General features: G+C 42.7%; 1 protein-coding gene across 1 annotated transcript in view; it reads left to right on the top strand.

The window, feature by feature from the left end:
- Positions 1-20,915, top strand: part of LOC308079057 (metal transporter CNNM4) — a gene marked incomplete at both ends in the record, with an annotated part of 74,544 nt that extends 53,629 nt beyond the window's left edge. The window contains 4 exons of the mRNA XM_080420393.1: positions 1,448-1,544; positions 12,120-12,209; positions 15,667-15,836; positions 20,337-20,915. Of these exons, the coding sequence (XP_080276519.1) occupies positions 1,448-1,544; positions 12,120-12,209; positions 15,667-15,836; positions 20,337-20,915 (936 nt within the window). The remainder of the gene's footprint in view (positions 1-1,447; positions 1,545-12,119; positions 12,210-15,666; positions 15,837-20,336) is intronic.
- Between the last annotated feature and the right edge of the window lie 1,379 nt (positions 20,916-22,294).

The raw sequence follows: 22,294 nt of genomic DNA, 5'->3' as shown, positions 1-22,294 counted from the left end.
GACGAAACTGAAACTCAATTCTCTTCCTGTAGTTTTTTCTCCTCGCATTTCACTGTTTAACGTAATCCGCTCTAACTACAACATGGATGCCCCGTTTGACACATGATTTTCACTGGGAGATACGTTGAGATGTCGCGGATGTAAACAGACCGTGTACGGCTCAATCTTAAGGATTTTAACAAGATCTATGGCGACATGAAAAAAACAACAAAAACACCTTGGCACTGGTGAGTATGAGATTAACCTCTGGCGGTCGATGTGTTAATATGTATTAGGATATGATGTGGAGTGGACCCCCATCTGAAAACCTTTGGTTACATTTTTTTTAGGCAAAAGAATGTAAAACAACACAGTTACATTTATAATACTTTTGTCTAAAAGGTCCGACCCAAAAAGTCCTTGCGGACTTGTTTCCGTTGGGGTCCTTGAATTAATTTCATAGACATATAATAGTAGCAACCAAACAGTTCAAATCAACATAAAATACAGAGAAAAAATACCAATATGTACAAAAAAAATCACACCCTGTGTGAAGTGGGCGGTGTCTTGCTAGCTAATCACAATACTGAATGGAGTCAACCAATCATGTACAAAAAATAAATACATTTATTGAAACACTCTTTATGATGGAAGAAACCATAACTTAAAAAAAACAAATATATGTTTTTTTTAAGTTATGGTTTCTTATATAGGGCTATGCACATGTGTCATGTGACACTGGCCAATCACAGTCCTGAATAGACTGTGATTGGCCAATCACGGTGCAGGGTTAGGCGGGGTACATTTTTGGCCAATCACAGCACAGGATTTGTTGTACAAATATCCAAACCTCACTTATAGGGGCGGTTTCACCGCCCAAAAAGCATGAAAAATAAAGAATATATACCAAAAGAAAAGGGAGGGGGGTCGTCTGTCTACCGGGAAACTGGTACTACCTCCTCTTATGGCCTCCAGAAAGATGAGTTTTAGGGCTGTTTTAAATGAGCCCAGCGAACTGCATTTTTTGAGGGATGGGGTTAGACTATTCCATACCTTGGTGGCCGTGCTGTAGAAGGAGAATTTGCCCATGTTTGTTTTATGGGTGGGTGGTACCAGATTGTTGTTTGCGCTCCCTCTAGTTTCGTGACTGCGGGTGTCACTAACTTTTTGGAGGCGTTTAGACAGATATGCGGGTATAGGGGGGACAAGCTCGAAACGCGTCGCGAAAGCGACGCGTTTCGAGCTTGTAGATCTGCTACTTCTGCTGTTTTCGTGTGAAGCTGTAGCAGGATCAAGTACGGCGCTAATTTAGGAAAAAACCCAAGAAGTTAGAATATGGGGATAAGAGGTTTCTGCCTGATAACAGCAATATTTAGTGTTGACTCCACCCTCTGTGTGTGTGTGTGTGTGTGTGTGTGTGTGTGTGTGGGTGCGTGTGCGTGTGTCTGTGTGTCTTCGTCTTCAACAGGGTCGGGTGGAGGTGGAGGCCGGCAATGAAAACATGAAGTTTGAAACAGGACCGTTCTCCTACTACGGAGTAATGGCTCTGAACGCATCGTCAGTGGGTGAGACGCACGCACACACACACACACACGCACGCACACACGCACGCACGCACGCACGCACGCACGCACGCACGCACGCACGCGCACGTCATGTGTCCACACACCAGAGAAGCTGGCATTTATGTCTACTCACTCCGTGTCCGCCCACCAGTGACATCATTGGTGGGGCAGGTTTGGTCATTTCAAAAAAGATTTTATGCAAGAGAAATGTCTTCTATTTCAGCATTGATTGATTGATTGATTGATTGATTTAATACTTTATTACAAGCTGTGAGCTTCTATTTTTTTAAACAAATGTGTGGAAGCATTTGATTGGGAAACGAGTGACTACAAAGCACAAATAAGTACAAAATAATTCAGATTTATGTAATTCTATTTAATTATCGTTTATCATGGTCTCTGTCGGGTGGAAATGTAAACAGCAGGTGGTACAGTCAGACATTAAGGTTTAAAAAAGATAACACAAAAAAGTTCCTGGGAACTTGTTTCCGTTGTGGTCCTATGAATTCAATTCATCAACATACTGTAGCATAAAGAAATGTACTGCTAACTTTCCAGAAAGAGAAAGGCTGTAGGTTCCATTATAGCTTGGAATCCCCCCATCGATGATGTCACTGGTGGGCAGGTTTCTGAACCGTCCACAGCCCTCCAATGAGAAACAAAACGAGTATAGACAGAAATGGTGCCGTCTTCTAAAGAACATTAGCAATGTACCAATTAATGTGACGGTAAGGTTGAAAATGGGTGAAGTGCTCCTTTAAGCCTGAACTATACTTCGTGGTAGGACGGTGTGTGTGTATAGTGAGCAGACCTTTTTTTTTTTTGGCCAGCCTCGCCTCATCGTGCGACGGAGGAGAAAATGAGACGTAAAACATTCACACACGTTCATTTCCTGTGTTCGTGTTCCTTCAGATACAGCTTCTCATGTTGAGGAAGTGAAGGAAGTACTTATCACTAAGTATCAGTACTCTGATTACTGATACGTTTAACCCCTTCAGTCCAAGAACGCATACACATGTGTCATTTTAGATGTTTTAGCTATAACTATTATTTTACACTTTGTATATATCTGCTGTTTTTGAATAGCCGAAGAAATCTAAACACAGATGCTTTCCCGGTCTTAATGGGTTAAGTTAAAGGAGCAATACCACAATGTAGAAACACACACTTTACTGTTACTAGTGCAGTGAAAGGTCAGGGTTGCCAGATCTGCTTATTATAATTTCCCTGCAAGATTTTATTTGAAAATAGCCGATCTACAAGCTCACAACGCGTCGCCTCGCGACGCGTTGTGAGCTTGTAGATCTGCTATTTTCAAATAGCTGATGTACATGTTAAAGTGCTCATGTGGCCCATAGTCGCTTCTTTTGGGCTGGTTCTCCTAGACCTGGTTGCTTGTTTCTCTCACAGAATCTGGCAACACTGGTGAAAGGCCTGTATTTGAAGTAGAAAAGCATTTTTCCCAAAATCTACCAAAAATAAATAGCGTCGTTTACGCTTCAATACCACTACATCTCCTGAGAGGTTATAGTTACTACGTAGCTACTGTGTAGATTTAGTTTATTAATATAAAACATAAATTAACTGATCATTTCGGTAGAGGTGCGTGTGTGTGTGTGTGCGTGTGTGTGTGTGTGTGTGTGTGTGTGTGTGTGTGTGTGTGTGTGTGTGTGTGTGTGTGTGTGTGTGTGTGTGTGTGTGTGTGTGTGTGTGTGTGTGTGTGTGTGTGTGTGTGTGTGTGTGTGTGTGTGTGTGTGTGTGTGCGTGCGTGCGTGCGTGCGTGCGTGCGTGCGTGCGTGCGTGCGTGCGTGCGTGCGTGCGTGTCAGGGCTGGGCAATATATCAATATTATATTGATATTGTGATATGGGACTTGATATCATCTGGGATTTCACATATAATATCATGACATGGCAAAAGTGTTGTCTTTTACTTTAATATGAATGAATGAATGAATGAAAAAAGAAAATTGATTGGCATAATGGCGATATCAAGGTATTTGGTCAAGAATATATAAGTGATAATTGATTTTGTCCAAATTGCCCAACCCTAGTGTTTATGTGTGTGTGCGTGCATGCCAGGGTGCGTGTGTGTGTGTGTGTGAGTGTGTGTGTGTGTGTGTGTGTGTGTGTGTGTGTGTGTGTGTGTGTGTGTGTGTGTGTGTGTGTGTGTGTGTGTGTGTGTGTGTGTGTGTGTGTGTGTGTGTGTGTGTGTGTGCGCGTGTGCATGAGAGGATGCTAGGTGTTGTGTGATGGCCAGGTTTCAGAGTCCAGAGAGTGTCGGGGAACAGTACTCTTTAGTATTAGTCCTGGTTGGGGAGGCCAAAGCCACAGGTCAGCCGCACACACTTGAGCTTTAATGCTTAATTGATGCTGCGCTCAGTGTCACTGACACACTGTCCTACCACGAAGTATAAATCACTCTTTTGTGGTCTGAGAGTAGGTTATGATGAGACCTTTCACATGATGAATATAGAGAGGTAGCAACCACTGGTGACACCTAGTGGTGCAATGCTGTCATAACCGCATGGATATTGTGTACAATAATAATTGTGTTGACTTATTACTGAAATGTCAACTTTAGAGAATATTTCTGTTTTTCTTGTTTAGTCTTTTTTACAAAGAATACAGAGTCTTATAAACACATTTATGGAAAATGTAGCTGAGAGAATAATGGGACAGTAAAATCCTCAGTGTTCACCCATACATTTTGTCGCTTTAGATTTCTTTGGCTATTCAAAAAAAGCAGATCTACAAGCTCGTGATCTGCTATTTTTTGAAAAATAGTGATTTTATTTTTTTAAAGCTTTTTTTCAAAAATCATTTTTAGAATCTGCCTCATGTCTTAAAGGGTAAGACCACTTTGGTAGAGGTTTGGGTTGTGTAGTTACCTTGCCATGATGTAACTCCAAAAGTGGGCAAGAAATCAAAAATAATTGCTCCATTGATTAGAAATTGATAATTCAAAATATGCTCCTCATTGACTTACATTGTACGGTAAAACAGCTCTCAAAGTCACTCTTTTAGCACATAAACGAACGCAAACAAAGTTGATTCAGACAATATAGAACATCACCAAACCCAGTACTGTTTTTTTTTTAAATAAAAATGTCAACTTCCTGTTGATTTTACTATTTTTAATAAGTAGAAAACCTGGACTGGATCCGCGGATCCGGATCCAGATCTTCAAATAGTAAAATCAACAGGAAGTTGACATTTTTATAAAAAAAACAAACAGTACTGGGTTTGGTGATGCTCTATATTGTCTGAATCAGCTATGTTTGCGTTCGTTTATGTGCTAAAAGAGTGACTTTGAGAGCTGTTTTACCGTACAATGTAAGTCAATGAGGAGCATATTTTGAATTATCAATTTCTAATCAATGGAGCAATTATTTTTTATTTCTTGCCCACCTTTGGAGTTACATCATGGCAAGGTAACTACACAACCCAAACCTCTACCAAAGTGGTCTTACCCTTTAACACATTGATGGCCAAGATATTAAACATAGTTTTCTATCCCCGTGCCGGGCGTATAATTACCTCAATCCGATGATATTTGAAACGCCGTGGAACCGACATTGTGTAAAAAAAAAACGCGGGAAAAAAAACGCTATCCGCCATTTTTGAGCTTTGGTTCCGCTGAAAACGGGTGGTTTTCAATGAAAAAAAAAGAAACAGAGTTACAGCTGTTTTTCTGAAAATCCCATCATTGGGGCGGGTGGAAGTGACGTTTTTTGGAATGATGTCACGTCCACATTTTTCTTCTCTGAGAGACGATCGATCATTCCAAAGCTGTGTTCGGGCGCCCCTTGTGGAATTTTCCCCCAAAAATGAAAGAACGCATACATGCGATCTAGGCAATCAATGTGTTAATGGATTAATGTAACTCTGGGAGTGTACAGTACACATGTAACCAAATGGACCCGGGATGAATGGACACTGTGGGTTTTACTGTGTAGAACATAGTGGTTCTCGACGACCACACATTATTACTGCATTATATCGTTGCTGTCGGAAAAGAAACCTCTTTGCTCCATATTTTATCGTAGATCAACATCCTACTTGATCATACTAACTACAGCGTCACACAAAAGCATTACAAAAAAAAAGCAGATCTGCAAGCTCGAAACTTGTAGATCTGCTACTTTTTGCTATTTTTTTATTTGAATCTTGAAAAGTAACAGTTTTGGACGTACGAGGTTTCCACCCGACAGAGACCATTATATAATATATATTTTTTAAAGGTTTCTGAATGTTTTTTCTTCTCATGTGTACTTTGTAGAGACGCTCATTTCCCACTCAAATGTTTCCCCACATTTGTTTTCAAAAATACACAGTTCACAGCTTGTAGATCTGCTATTTTACCTACAGTATACATTCTGGTTGTGCCTTGAGACGTTGACTTGTCCTCTGATGTGCCTTGAGCTCAGAAAGTCTGAAAACTTTTTCATGTCAAGGACCCCCATCTGAAAATATATACGTTTGGCTGCGGACCCCCATCTGAAAATGTTTTGTGCCAGGGACCCCCAGAAGAGAAGATTTGTGTTATAAACAAAAAAATCAAAAAACGCTATTTTAACACTTCAAAAATAGCTCACAACGCGGCACGAAGTGACGCACCGTGAGCTTGTAGATCTGCTATTCTTGAATAGCCTGACGTATAAATGGATAAAGTGGTTAAAATGATTGTGATACTACATTAACCAATTCAAACCGGGAACGCATCTGTGTAACCATTAAACCATTATTTCATACTTTGGCTATTCAAAAAAATAGCAGATATATACTGTACAAGCTCATAGCGCATTGGGTCCACGACCAAAATACATGTCATTCTGGGGGTCCTTGACATGAAGAAGGAGCACCACTGATATAGTAACATACGTTTTTTTTTCTCCAGAAAACTGTTAGGATTTAGAAGCAGTGTTGGAAAAGTTACTAAAACATAGTAATATACTTATTTACTTATACTTATTACATATTACTTGTTTAAAAAGTAATATAGGTACTTTACTTATTACTCTCTGCCAAAAGTAATTAGTTACTTTAATAGTTACTGGAAAAAAGTAATATATTACTTTAAGTTACATAGTACTTTAGTTACTTTCCAACACTGTGTTGGAAAAGTTACTAAAACATTACTTTCCAACACTGTGTTGGAAAAGTTACTAAAACATAGTAATATATTACTTATTATATATTACTTGATTAAAAAGTAATATGTTACTTTACTCATTACTCCCTGCCAAAAGTAATTAGTTACTTTACTAGTTACTGGAAAAAAGTAATAATATTACTTTAAGTTACATATTACTTTAGTTACTTTCCAACACTGTTTAGAAGACATTTGTAGAATCGGAACCTCCGGTTCTGAATGGGTTAACTACTTTTGCTGGGGACCCCCTGGAACCCCCCCCCCCCCCCCCCAGGACCCCTGGGGGTCCCCGGACCCCACTTTGAGGACCACCGGTATAGAGGAAGTTAAAGTCTACTGTTAGATTATGGACAGCGTCTCGCTGTCTCTGCTTTGAAGTGTTGATGTTGTCATAATAACTAACCTTTTCTGTTCCTGCTTTATGGATAAAGTGTTTTCTATGTCTCATAAAACACACATTAAGCTGCTTTTTGATGTGCAAGTATGTGCAGCTGTCATTATGCCTCTCTGTTGTCCAGTGTATATAATATATACTCTACAGATCAGCAATAAAAGAAAACATTATCAATTGCTATTTACAATTTAGGGCCTTTAGCAGAGGCTCTAAACCCATTCAATCCGGTAACCCATCTGTGTCGTGTTCGATTATTTAGTTATAACCATTATTTTATACTTTGGGCTATTCAAAAATAGCAGATCGACAAGCTCATAGCGCGGCACCGAGTGCCGCGCTATGAGCTTGTAGATCTGCTATTTTTTTTTAAGCATCTGGAACATTTGTTGTGCAAATCTTTGAATACGTATATTTTGAAACTCAAATCTTTGCTTCTGCGGGTTCAGTTGTCCCTGGAACGACATGTTTTGAGATGGGGGGTCGGCGGCCAAAAACATATCATTTTTGGGGGGTCCTTGACATGAAAAGGCTTTGTTCCAGGGACCTCCACGGAAGCAAAGGTTTGAGTTAAGATGTATTGTAAATTTGTAAATGTATTCAAAGATTTGCACAAATGTTCACGATTTTTCAAAAAATTGCAGATCTACAAGCTCATGGTGCGGCACTCGGTGCCGCACCATGAGCTTGTAGATCTGCTATTTTTTTAATAGCCAAAGAAATCTAAAATGACAGAGATCCGTTCCCGAATTGAATGGGTGAATCCAGAGCGATTTACAGTAAACAAGGTAAACACCAGGTAATACATCAAATGCATATAAATAGTAATCTAGGATCGTAGGTAAACCAAGAACATCATCAGTCTAAACAGTATAATAATCAACAAAATAAAAATAATCTGTACGTTGAAACTATTAGGATGCCAGGTCAACAGATGAACCTGACATCTGTCTACATAACATCTAAATGACATTTTAATAGGGCTTTAAACTTTTCAGTGCAGTGGTTTATCCTGACATTTTGATAAACCCCCCTGAATATTCATATAGAACTTGAATAAGAATGACTTTGACTAAAAAAACAAACAAAACACTTCTTCCTCATAATATGACAAAATGATACAAAAAAAAGAAAACCCTGCACACAGCAACAGTCATAACAACAGGAGCAAAAACATGAATGAAAACTTTATTCCACTTGAGGACGAGTTAGACAAGTGCCGCAGTGTTTCTGTCTCTCAGCCAGCAGCCGTCTCACCATAGAAAGAAGAAAATATGCCCAGTGATGCCCAACCTGTGGCCCCCGGACCCCACTGGTAAGCCGTGAGGATATTGCATGCGGGGGCCCCCAAAATAATTGGCAAAAACACGTAAGATCGTATTGATGAAGATGACGTTGATTAACAACTCATTACCTGCCAAAAACGTTAATAAACGTTTTTGGCAAAATAAATAAATTTTACAAAATCAAAATTTATTATACATTTTTATTTATTTAGTTTTTCCGTTTTTCCGTTCGTCCCAAAGAACCAGGAGATAACATTTTCACAAAAGTTGCTGCTCTATTCACTTCAATGTTAAAAAATAAACAGACAAAAAAATAAAAATAAATTCTAAGTACTAGCTTAGAAAAGTCTGGCAGTCTGTGAGGGTAAAAAAATAAAACTCTGGCAGTCTTAGAGTTAAGGTCGCCTGACCCACAAGCCTGGCTTCTATTAACCCTTTAAGACCTGAGGCCGCTTCTAAACATTTTCTAAATCCTAACAGTTTTTCAGAAAAAAATGTAAAAAAATAATTTTCACGATTTTTCAAAAATAGCAGATCTACAAGCTCGTAGCGCGGCACTCGGTGCCGCGCTATGAGCTTGTATATCTGCTATTTTTGAATAGCCTAAAGAAATATAAAAGTGACACAGATGCGTTCCAGGTATTAATGGGTTAAAGAAAGTTGCGTTGATGCGAGTGTCAGTGTGCACACAACATCCTTACCTCAAGATGTAGGAATATAATCAGAAATTAAACTGGACTATCTTCATGTTTAAACGACTGAAGCCGGATTTCTACTATTTTTGTCGAACAACAATGTTGCATGCTGAAAATAGCACATCTACAGAGCAAGCTCGCAGCGCGTTGCGATTGAACCAATACGCAGAAGACGAAGATAAATAATTAGTATGTATTGATGGACATTAGGGCTGACCTGGGTGACAGCAGCATAATAAGGCGTAAACATATCACCAAGTGAGTCAGGGAGATAAGGAGGAGAAGAGAGTAAGCCATGGGAAAGTGAAGGAGGTTATTCTGTGAGAACGACGATAAGCCGGAGCAGAGACGGAGACACTGTTGCCAGATTTTGCGAGAGAAATAAGCAACCGGGGTCTAGGAAAAACAAGCCCAAAAGAAGCGACTATTATTAGGCCACATGAGCACTTTAAACCTATGTGCATCGGCTGTTTGAAAATGCGCGTTGTGAGCTTGTAGATCGGCTATTTTCAAAAGAATCTTTGAAAAAAATAAAACATTTTAACAACACCAATCTGTCTTTGGCACAAAATATTTTCAGATAGGGGGGTGGGGGGTTCGTCGACAAATACATGCATTAATTTGAGGGTCCTTGATTTAAAAATATTTTACTGGCTTAAACAACATTAGGAAACAAGCCCAAATACACAACTACACTTTAGAAACATGACCAAAATATCTCAACCTGCAACTAACAATATTTACAAGCAACCTTACAGAAAAACAAGCCCAATAATAAGCAGATATGGCAACACCGGGAGAGGGGGGGTGTGTGTGTGTGTGTGTGTGTGTGTGTGTGTGTGTGTGTGTGTGTGTGTGTGTGTGTGTGTGTGTGTGTGTGTGTGTGTGTGTGTGTGTGTGTGTGTGTGTGTGTGTGTGTGTGTGTGTGTGTGTGTGTGTTTTGCAGGTCCTTCTGCCACATTCTACAACTCAACCTTGAATCTGGCAGAGCCTTTTATTCCAGCTCTACCCCCCCCCCCCCCCCCACACACACACACACACATACATTATCCTCGCTGTCAGGCAGAAACCTCTTATCTCCATATTTAAACTTGTTGTGTTTTTCCGTAAATTGACGCCCTTTTTGATCACACTACAGCAGCGCTACTCAATTTTTTCATTGTGAAGCACAGGATAGAAATATAAATTTCCGTTAAAATATATGGGTTGCTTCCTCTTTTTTTTTTTTAAACATACAGACATACACAGGGGCGTCAATTGGGTATGGCAAGGTAGAATAGTAACCTAATGCAGGTGTAAGACCATTGTGTTATAACTGTTATAAATTATGCATTATACCATAGTTTTCTATGCATTTCAAGGGTTTTGGGGAGTTTGACGCCCCCCCCCCCAAAAAAAATTATTCGGCCGCGCCATGTTAGGTGTCCCTTATTTCAATCTCTGGGAGTTGGCAACCCTAACCTTGCCATACCTTAGCTTTTGCTGTAACTGACGCCGCTGGACATGCACACAAAATAAACTGGTACAGTGAAAAGAATATGATGTCAAAATGAACATTTTCTTATAACAATAACAATGTGTAGTGTGTTACAAAATCGAAAAATCCAAAATAGGACCGAAATGTTTAGCTTTGCGGCCCCTTGGACTTTTGGTATTTTGCTGAGTGGCCCCTGAGCCATCTTAAGTTGAGTAGCCCTGCACTACAGCGCCGCGTTTCTAGGTGGTAGATCTGCTACTTTAGATGCTTTTGAATTTGAAACCTGTTCCAAAACCGTTCCTTTCCAGGAAATGGTAAAAAACAGAACCATGTGTTCAAAATGGATGCAGTGTAGTTATTATTTAATCACAAGCTCCTGTTCATACTTTTCCATTGGTTTAAATATTCATAGAACACACAGACACACTCAGACACTTTACCTGAAATAGCTAAAAATAAATTAAAAAAAAGGCCCGGACCGCTGGCGTAGCGGTCTGGGCACCAAGGCTACAATGTATATTATGTCCTATCCATAATAAAGGCATTCAAAATATCTTCTGTAAAAAAAAGAAATGGCAAAAAGAATAGCTGATCTACAAGTTCACAATGCATTGTGAACTTGTAGATCAGATATTCTGTTTTGTTGCTACTTTTATGTGTGTCTTTTATCAACGCCCCAGTGTCATACAGTACGATGAACTGGGGCGTTAATTTATGAAAAACTATAAAAAGTTGAAATACGGACATACGCACACGGACATACGCACACGCACACACACACACACACACACACACACACACACACACACACACACACACACACACACCGCACACCCACACACACCCCTGTGGCCTCTCATACACACATGCTCGCTGATTCACCCATAAATCCTTGACACACTCCCTGTCTCCCTCGCACACACACAACAGAGACTGATAACTGCGACCTTGAGGGTCTATTGTGGGGGGGGGGGATCTGCTATTTTTGAATAGTCAAAGAAATCTAAAGTGACACAGATGTGTTCCAGGTCTCAAGTGGTTTTAAATGACCTTTACAGGTCTGTAACTCTAAAAGTGTACAAATGGAACCAAAATGTACAAATGGAACCAAATGGACCCATATTTGGGTCCATTTACACACACATTGGTGTGTGTGTAAAAGCTGAAGACTGACATTCAGGGGCTTATGATCAAAATAAGAACATTATAATTTTATGTAAAAAACCAACAGGTCATCAATGTGTCCGTGTACGGACACATTGATGACCCCTGCTATAACTATATGTAGACGACGTTTTGGTCTTCTGAGGCGTTTACAAAACAGTTTACAAAATAGGCTCCAACAATGTTTAATCTGTAATTAATCCAGTGAGTCGTATGATGTGGAACATCATCTTGAAAACTAGCACAGAGTTACACACAGACAGTCACACTCACAGACTCACTAAACTAAGACTAAGTTTCTCTCTTTGGGATATACTCCAGTGAAGTAAAAATCATATTGAAAACTAGCACAGAGTTACTCACTAAACTAAGACTGTTTCTCTCTCTGCCCTCCCCCCCCTCCTCTCAGCTGTCACCCCGCCCCCCTCCCCCTCGGTGTCATCCCCCCCTCCACGACGTCTCTCTCTTAAAAGGTTTTCTCTGTTCTCCCGTTTCCCAGGTAAACAATGGCATGAGGGAGAGGGAGAGGGTTCCTTTATTTTAAACCAATATATATCACCCATCTGTCTTTGTCATCTCTTTCATCATCATCTGTAGGGCCTCTTATCCAGCAAGTGCAACAATACCTACCGCTCACTTAGCTAACCGTTTACGCTCATATCTTTTCATTTAGACACAGTGGTTTTCAACCTTTTTCACATCAAGGTCCATTATTTATTCGTCATTTGAGCCGCGGAACCACCGTTTGATGAGATTTAGCCCCGCAGACCCAAAACTTAGAACATTTTGTAGTAGTTGGATACGATTTTGTCCACAATTCCATCCATGCTGTATTGATGTTGGTACCACGGGAGAGATAAGAGGCAAACGTCAAAATAACAATTCTTCTACCTTCTCTAATTGTGTTACTTGTTGTAAATTAAGTAATGCAGATGTTTAACAATAATTTAACAATAAAGGAACATCGTCGGCCTTCCTCAGCGTTTCCAACTGACTGTCAGTTTGAAACGCTGAGGAAGGCCGACGTGCCGAAACGCGTCCGTTTCTCTAGATAGACGTGTCTGCTGCGGCTGTTCATCTTTAAAGAATAAACCAAGAACATAACTGAAGAGAGTGCGTATGTTCCTGTATGTATTCTCAAGAATCTGCACCCCAGTTAATCCCAAGAGACTACTCCTCAAGACTCCCCTTGAGTAGAGCACGCCTTCTCCTGACGGTATTATCCGCTAGGAGAGCTGCCTTCATAGCAATAATTGAACTCTTGAGAGTGTCAAATGAAACCAAATGGACCCGTAACCAGACACACTGGTTGAGAACCACTGATTTAGTCTTCTATTTTGTTGGGTGCTCAGGTGGCACTGAGGTAAATTTCCTGCCCACCACCACGGAGGGAGACTAGGGTTTTTTTTTAACCACTTTAATCATTATTTTATACTTTGGCTGTTCAAAAATAGCAGATCTACAAGCTCATAGCGCGGCACTCGGTGCCGCGCTATGAGCTTGTAGATCTGCTATTTTTGAATAGCCAAAAGCTAAGTGGTTAAAAATGATTTTGACGTTAATGTTAACTAATTTCTCTGGGGACCCCCCGGTACTCACCTCAAGGACCACTGGTGGTCCCCGGGACCACTGGTTGAAAACCACTGCGGTAGAAGGCTTGCTGGATGGGGGCTCTAGTTCAAGTGCCTCCCCCTCCGCCCCCCGTTAACCTCTGACCCCTGTCGTCACTATCTCCCTCCGTTTAATCACTGATCCATCCACATGTTTATTTGTCACCCTCACAAAAATAAGTGTTAAGGTAGGTCAGCCTGACCGCTGGTTCAATGTAAATACTGTTATAATATGATAAATGAATACTATATGTATGATATGGTTCATCAGGAGCCATCTGAGCAGCCATCAGCCGGGTGCCCAGAAAAGAATCCCCTCTCCTTCCCCATATTATGATATAATTATTACGTTAATGATGGTGATTATTATTAAGAACAATACATACTTCCTTTCCGACGTCTGAAAATACTCCCCGGTTCGGACAGGCTTTCCGAACTATAGGGCATCGCAGTTGCGGCCACTTCCGGGTTCCACTGCAAAATGCTCAATGCATTTTTCCCATTGACATAAAAAATATTGATATCAATTATTTTAAGCTTAGAATCAAGCCATCCAGGGTCCTGGTGAATCGTGACCATAAAACGTTTGATTCTGTGAAAAATACTTTTTTGAAAACGGCAAAAAAAAAGGGTATTTATTAAATATAGTATATCATATAATTAAATATAAAATAAAATAAATCACAGATTTTTTTTTTTTTTTTTTTTTTTTTTAGAAAAAACATTTTTATGGTCATAATTCACCAGGACCCTGGATGGCTTGATTCTAGGCTTAAAATAATTGATATCAATATTTTTGGAAATGTCAATGGGAAAAATGCATTGAGTTTTTTGAAGTGGAACCAGGAAGTGGGCGGGAACTGCGATGCCCTATAGTTGGGAGAGTCGGGAACATCGGGGGGTTGACACGGGTTCCGAGGGAAAAGGTTCAGAGGACCGCCCTTCCTCCCGAAGCTCAGAATGACGTCAATTTGTCGTTAAATATATCACCTCCCTTTTCCCCAAGAACAGTTCTGATGTTGGAAGGAGCGTACGATTGCTCTTTTGCCGGACCTTATGTCCTTAATGACATCGAAATGAATGTCTGTAATAGATTAATAGAGTATACCGTAAGTCTCAACGTCAACTTCCACTAGCCCTGGGATACGGCGTTTATTTTTTTGTATTGGACTTCCCCATAGGCGAATCTTAGATCGCATTAAATAAGAACTTTATCCAAAAAAATAGACAAACCACCCAGGATAGTCCGTCAGGTATGTGCTGTGCCTGCTTCTTTGCATGGCAGACATTGTCCCATCCCGTCCCTGCAGTAGATCACATAAACATCATTCACCATTTACTCAATAACCACTGGTCATACTAAACCTTGTCTTTATATTTGCATTTAACCACTTTTTAAGCCCTATTTTTATACTTATAATGACATAGGGACGCCAGACTGGAAGTGGTTAATATGTTAATTCACGTGTGTGTGCGTGTGTGTGTGTGTGTGTGGTATGTTTCTGTGTGATCTACCTCACATGCTACCGTATTATTATGTCAGCCATGTTTCTAAGCCTGCACTCATCATCATCTTCTTTAATAATCATCCTTTTTCCATCCCAACATTTCACTTTTTTTCTTTCTCCCGATCTTCACGTCACTAAATCCCGACATGAAGATACGTCGACGACACAATGTCGCTCTCGTGTGTGTGTGTGTGTGTGCCTTCTCGTGGCCGTCGTGTAGCATGCACACACACACGCAGCACATGCATGCGTACAGTGGTGGAAAGTACATTTACTTAAGTACTGTACTTAAGTACAATTTCTGAGGTAATTGTACTTTACTTGAGTATTTCCAATTTCCAATACTTTTACTTCTACTCCACTGCATCTCAGAGGCAATTACTCCACAAAAATTATTTGAAAACTTTAGTTACTTTTCAGATATAAATTATGATATTATGAAACACACATTAACCACTTTAGCCCTATTTTATACCTTGGCTATTTGAAAATAGCCGATCTACAAGCTCAGATCGCGTTGTGAGCTTGTAGATCTGCTATTTTCAAATACTTTAGTACTTTTACTCTTGGTACTTTAAGTACATTTTGATGCCAATACTTTTGTACTTTTACACAAGTGAATTTTGAATTCTGGACTTTTACTTGTAGCAGAGTATTTCTATATTGCAGTATTGGTACTTTTACTTAAGTAAAGAATCCGAGTACTTTTTCCACCACTGCATGCATATGTATGTGTGTGTGTGTGTGTGTGTGCGTGCATATTTTACCCCCCCCCCCCCCCTCCGCTCACTGTTGTTTTTTTCTCTGTTTTTTTTTTTTTGTCTCTCTCTGTGGTCAGAGTTGCGTTCTCCGTCCCACGCCGGCGGTCTGAACCGCTCCGCGTCGCTCAGCTGCAACGCGCCGGACAACAACTCGGTGGGCGGGAGCGTCACCTACATACCAGGGACCCCCTTCCAGTACACGCCCGACTTCTGCGTGCGCGCTCTCACCGATGTGCAGTTCGTCAAGGTAACTCCCTTTGGTTTATTCAAAAGGGATGCAAAAATGTAAAAAAAAAAAAAAATCACGATTTAAAAAAAATAGCAGATCTACAAGCTCGTAGCGCGGCACTCGGTGCCGCGCTATGAGCTTGTATATCTGCTATTTTTGAATAGCCTAAAGAAATCTAAAAGTGACACAGATGCGTTCCAGGTATTAATTATTCAAAAGGGATGCACGATATTTAAATTTTTGACACATTTTGCAGCATTGAGGCTGTTATCTCTCTCTGTATGTAACTGTATCGGTGTTTAGATAGATATACTGCAGATACCTTTTTATTGGTCCCGCTGGATCAATTTCAGTCACCCAGAGACAGCACAGCAGTTGAGTTACAGAGTTACAGGAACAGAGTTAAGGATAAGTACTGTCGGATACAGTAACACAAAGGCAGGAAATAACAATAAGAGTTGGTGTGAGAGAATACAATAGTTTACACTTATACAAGCATCCTGCACTATGCAGAAAAACAACAACAACACAAGGCGTCCACACCGTATCCCACCCCAAAATAAATAAAGTGTCCATTGTAATCAGTGCAATGCAAGAGAAAAGTGACAGTGAGTGTTCACAATGCAATCAGTGCAATAACCATAACCCTGACCCTAAAAGTGTCATTTAGAGGTCAGAGTCCTTGGTGCATCTATTATTCCATATGTTACAGTCTTTAGTGCTTTGCAGTCTCCATTTGGCTTACGGTTGCCTAGTAACTGAAGACATACAGTAAGCCAGTGGAGTACAAACCAGGTCAGTTGACCTGTAAGTTCTGAAGAAATGGGCTTCCACTAAATGTTTAATGATACATCAGACTCATGTAGTGCTCTTCTAGATACTAAGACACAAAACCAACATAAATAACTTCATTAAAGCAAAAAAAGAAAGAAGAAACGGATAAAAGAAAGCGGGTTACAGAATCCTACTATGTGTGAAATGTGGGCATAATGTGTGTGTGAGTAGGTCACCAGTGTGTCTCAAGAACAGGGATGTCACCATTACACATTTAAGTTGACGATTAATTGTCACACAAATAATTGCGATTAACCATTTAATTGTGTGTTTGGCTGCATTGAACATTGGAACCTTGTGAATACAAACGTTATTTCCGTTTACCTTTTACGCTTTGTAATAGATAATTGCACAGGGCACAGATATGACAAATAACTTAAATATACAAAGAAATTACTGGCATATTTAATATTTTTATACTTTCAAAAAAATATATATATATTTTTTTTAATTTAATAGCAGAAATAGCTGATCTACAAGCTTACAACGCGTCAAGTTGACGCGTTGTAAGCTTGTAGATCAGCTATTTCTGCTATTTTTGGAAAATGTTTGAAAATGTATGAACATGGAAACGATTATGACGATAATGACGATTATGCTAAATCATTGCGATTAGGCCATTTATGTAATAATTGTGACCGGCCTACTCAAGACCCGCCCAACTGGACCACTCTGTGTGCGCATCGCAGAGGACCTGAGGGAATGATGCAACTCTGTGTGCGCATCGCAGAGGACCTGAGGGAATGATGCAACTCTGTGTGCGCATCGCAGAGGACCTGAGGGAATGATGCGCCGAGCGAGAAGGCGGTCGGATCAGCGTATCACCAAAAACATATCGATGAAACCAACCCGTCAAAGTGGGTTCCACAGAATGGGGAGGAGGGGGGGAACCAGTTGTCAAGGTCCAGGTTGACCAGATCTGTAGCCATAAGACAAAAAGACCATCTCCGGTTTACTTCCTGTATCTGCGTGAAGTAGGTGGACCCGCCTTTTTAGGAGACCAGAAGCAGGTTGGAGTCTATTCATTCCAATGGAAGAGTGAACGTGAACACAGCTTCTGAACCATTCTTTAGGCCCATGGTCACTGAACTAAATATTGGACCCGATCGCCACAAGCCACACAATCTTCCCTAGATTTTCACACTAAAATGGCTTTTTTTCAGAGAGACAAATCAGGTGAAAATCAACTTTATTATCGACCTTTCTGACCTTTCTCTGTCCAGCAACACACTCTGGAGGGATCTAGCACCAGTAAACATCGGACATTCGCGAGATCTGCCGTCAGACTTAGGAGACCATGTTTGGCTCCAATTGGGATGGCGTATCTTCCTATATTAACCATCTTTGGTTGTAGTTCTCCATTTCATGTTCCTGTCTCTCTCTTCTGTTTCTCTCTCATTTCTCTCCTCTGTCTCTCTCCCGTCTCTCTCCTGTCTCTCTCCCGTCTCTCTCCTGTCTCTCTCTCTCTCATGTCTCTCCTCTGTCTGTCTCTCCTGTCTCTCTCTCTCCTGTCTCTCTCTCCCGTCTCTCTCCTCTGTCTCTCTCTCTCTCTCTCATGTCTCTCCTCTGTCTGTCTCTCCTGTCTCTCTCTCTCTCCTGTCTCTCTCTCCTGTCTCTCTCTCCCTCTCCCTGTCTCTCTCTCCTGTCTCTCTCTCTCTCTCTCTCCTGTCTCTCTCCCTGTCTCTCTCTCCTGTCTCTCTCTCCCTCTCCTCTGTCTCTCTCTCATGTCTCTCCTCTGTCTCCTGACTCTCTCTCTCCTGTCTCTCTCTCCTTTCTCTCTCCCTCTCCCTGTCTCTCTCTCCTGTCTCTCTCTCCTGTCTCTCTCTCCTGTCTCTCTCTCCCTGTCTCTCTCTCCTGTCTCTCTCTCATGTCTCTCTCTCCCTCTCTCTCTCCTGTCTCTCTCTCCTGTCTCTCTCTCATGTCTGTCTGTCTCTCTCTCCCTCTCCCTGTCTCTCTCTCATGTCTCTCTCTCCCTCTCCCTGTCTCTCTCTCCTGTCTCTCTCTCATGTCTCTCTCCTGTCTCTCTCCTGTCTCTCTCTCATGTCTCTCTCTCATGTCTCTCTCTCCTGTCTCTCTCTCATGTCTCTCTCTCATGTCTCTCTCTACTGTCTCTCTCTCCTGTCTCTCTCTCCTGTCTCTCTCTCATGTCTCTCTCCTGTCTCTCTCCTGTCTCTCTCTCATGTCTCTCTCTCATGTCTCTCTCTCCTGTCTCTCTCTCCTGTCTCTCTCTCATGTCTCTCTCTCTCATGTCTCTCTCCTGTCTCTCTCCTGTCTCTCTCTCATGTCTCTCTCTCATGTCTCTCCTCTGTCTCCTGACTCTCTCTCTCCTGTCTCTCTCTCCTGACCTCTCCTGTCTCTCTCCCCTCTCTCTCTCTCTCTCTCTCTCTCTCTCTCTCTCTCTCTCTCTCTCTCTCTCTCTCTCTCTCTCTCTCTCTCTCTCTCTCTCTCTCATGTCTCTCTCCTGTCTCTCTCTCCTGTCTCTCTCTCCTGTCTCTCTCCTGTCTCTCTCTCCTGTCTCTCTCATGTCTCTCTCTCCTGTCTCTCTCCTGTCTCTCTCTCATGTCTCTCTCTCATGTCTCTCCTCTGTCTCCTGACTCTCTCTCTCCTGTCTCTCTCTCCTGACTCTCTCCTGTCTCTCTCCTCTCTCTCTCTCTCTCTCTCTCTCTCTCTCTCTCTCTCTCTCTCATGTCTCTCTCCTGTCTCTCTCTCCTGTCTCTCTCTCCTGTCTCTCTCCTGTCTCTCTCTCCTGTCTCTCTCCTGTCTCTCTCCTCTCTCTCTCTCTCTCTCTCTCTCTCATGTCTCTCTCCTGTCTCTCTCTCTCTCTCTCTCTCTCTCTCTCTCTCATGTCCTCTCTCCTGTCTCTCTCTCCTGGCTCTCTCTCATGTCTCTCTCCTGTCTCTCTCTCATGTCTCTCTCTCATGTCTCTCTCTCCTGTCTCTCTCTCCTGTCTCTCTCTCATGTCTCTCTCTCATGTCTCTCTCCTGTCTCTCTCCTGTCTCTCTCTCATGTCTCTCTCTCATGTCTCTCTCTCCTGTCTCTCTCTCATGTCTCTCTCTCATGTCTCTCTCTCCTGTCTCTCTCTCCTGTCTCTCTCTCATGTCTCTCTCTCATGTCTCTCTCCTGTCTCTCTCCTGTCTCTCTCTCCTGTCTCTCTCTCATGTCTCTCTCTCATGTCTCTCCTCTGTCTCCTGACTCTCTCTCTCCTGTCTCTCTCTCCTGACTCTCTCCTGTCTCTCTCCTCTCTCTCTCTCTCTCTCTCTCTCTCTCTCTCTCTCTCTCTCTCATGTCTCTCTCCTGTCTCTCTCTCCTGTCTCTCTCTCCTGTCTCTCTCCTGTCTCTCTCTCCTGTCTCTCTCCTGTCTCTCTCCTCTCTCTCTCTCTCTCATGTCTCTCTCCTGTCTCTCTCTCTCTCTCTCTCTCTCTCTCTCTCTCTCTCTCTCTCTCTCTCTCTCTCTCTCTCTCTCTCTCTCTCTCATGTCTCTCTCCTGTCTCTCTCTCCTGTCTCTCTCTCATGTCTCTCTCCTGTCTCTCTCTCCTGTCTCTCTCTCCTGTCTCTCTCTCATGTCTCTCTCATGTCTCTCTCCTGTCTCTCTCTCATGTCTCTCTCTCATGTCTCTCCTCTGTCTCTCTCCTGTCTCTCTCTCCTGTTCTCTCTCTCATGTCTCTCCTCTGTCTCTCTCTCCAGGTGACTCGTTCCCAGTACCAGAACGGTCTGCTGGCCTCCAGACTGGACAGCAGCACCCCTCAGTCCCCAGAGGGCAGTCACACTCGTCTGGACAAAGTGGTCTCGGCGCCCCTGCCCAACCCCAACCCCGCCCCCACCCCGCCGCCCGCCGCCAGCTGTCCCCCGTCCCTCCCTCAGCCCACGCCTCCGCCGGCCAACAGTCGCACCCCTCTTCCTCCTCCCCCACAAACCACCTCCTCTTCCTCCTCCAGCCCCCGTGCCGGCAGCCAGACCCACCTGCCCCAAACCACGCCCACCCCCCCGAGCAGCAACCACACCCCGTTGTCCCAGACGCCTCCGTGCGTGGCGGGTCCGGGTCCGTACACCCACACAACTTTCGCCTTCTCTCACGCGGCTAAGGCGGCGCAGCCCCCCTCCCCGCCGTGCGTGCACCCAGAGAACGGCCCGCCTCCGGGCGAGACCACCAGTCTGCTCAGCGAGCAGCAGAACTGCCACAGCAGGCCCAGCAGCCAACCCCACACACCACAGCCTTACTCCCACGCATACATCAGTCACGCACACACCGAGAGCACTATCTAACAAACGATAGGTTACTAAACGTAACCCCCGGTTCTATGATATATGAGCGAGATGTCTCGCTATGGGAGAGTGCCCTCTGGCGTGATCACAGAAGCATTACTCATACACTTCCGGACAATGTATTGGCTGGATTCTGATCGCCACCTAGTCGGTAGCAGCGCGCTAAGCTAGCTAGTAGCATGCGATGCTAGTTGGTAGCGTGCTAAGCGCTAAGGAGAAAAACACGATGTGAAGCAGGTGATGCTGTCGTGTTTGCTCGGTGTTAGCATGCAGCTAACGGTAGCGTGCAGGGCGCGCTGCTAACAATAGCTTGTGAGGCTAATTGGTAGCGGTGCGCCAAGCTAGCCGGTAGCATGTGACGCTAGTTGGTAGCTTGCGAAGCTAGTGTGAGAGAACTTGCAAAAATGTAATTAATTTACTGATGGCTTTATGTATAAGATCGTCCAAACACCGACAGCGTTTCGTGGCCCGAGATGCGATCCTGTCCATTGTGAAACCTTCTTAGCTTGTTCGACTCGCTGAGGGACTGAGAGATGCCTCCTCTGATCTCGGCGAGAAGAGAAACTGAATTACAGGGGGCTGATCCCACTGACGATTATGTACCTAGGAGGGCGGGACCTCCTGTCAGGTGACGATCAGAATCCACCCAATAAATCGTCTGGAAAGTGTGTAAGTAATACATCTGCGATCACGCCAGAGGGCGCTCTCCCAATAGCGAGACATCGAGTGAATACAGAAATAGAACCACTTATCCCTCTGGCTGCTTTAGGGGGATACTGACGTTTATTTGTGTATGTATGTTGCCACACACATACACTCACAATTTTACATAACATTTGCATGTTAAAAGTCTCATTTTAAGTCCCACGGCCAGAAATAGCCCAAAAAGACAAGCTCTTGTTGAGCTTGTAGATCTGCTATTTCTGCTGTTCTGACGGAAGTATAAGCCAGCCGTCCCAGGTCTAATGTCCCTTTGTGCATGTCCCCCCCTGTAAAGACCTAAATAGACATGTCCCCCCTGTTAAAGACCTAGATTAGACATGTCCCCCTGTTAAAGACCTAGATTAGACATGTCCCCCTGTTAAAGACCTAGATAGATAGACATGTCCCCCTGTTAAAGACCTAGATAGATAGACATGTACCCCTGTTAAAGACCTACGTAAATAGGCATGTCCCCCGTGTAAAGATAGACATGTCCCTCTGTTATAGACCTCAATAGAGGTCAGTGAGCTACAGCTAAAACATCAGACGGAATGAAAAGAGCACACCTAGATCTATCTGTGCAAGAAAGCCTCTTTAATTTGCTTTGGGTCGGAGACCTTCTTCTTCAAAGCCTCTGTGAAAGCCAGATGAAGGCTAAAGAATAGAGTGAGGCAACG

The sequence above is a fragment of the Gymnoscopelus braueri genome (assembly GCF_963280865.1).
Source record: "Gymnoscopelus braueri genome assembly, chromosome: 22".
Classification (NCBI taxonomy): domain Eukaryota; kingdom Metazoa; phylum Chordata; class Actinopteri; order Myctophiformes; family Myctophidae; genus Gymnoscopelus; species Gymnoscopelus braueri.
This window is presented reverse-complemented; position numbering and strand designations above follow the sequence as displayed.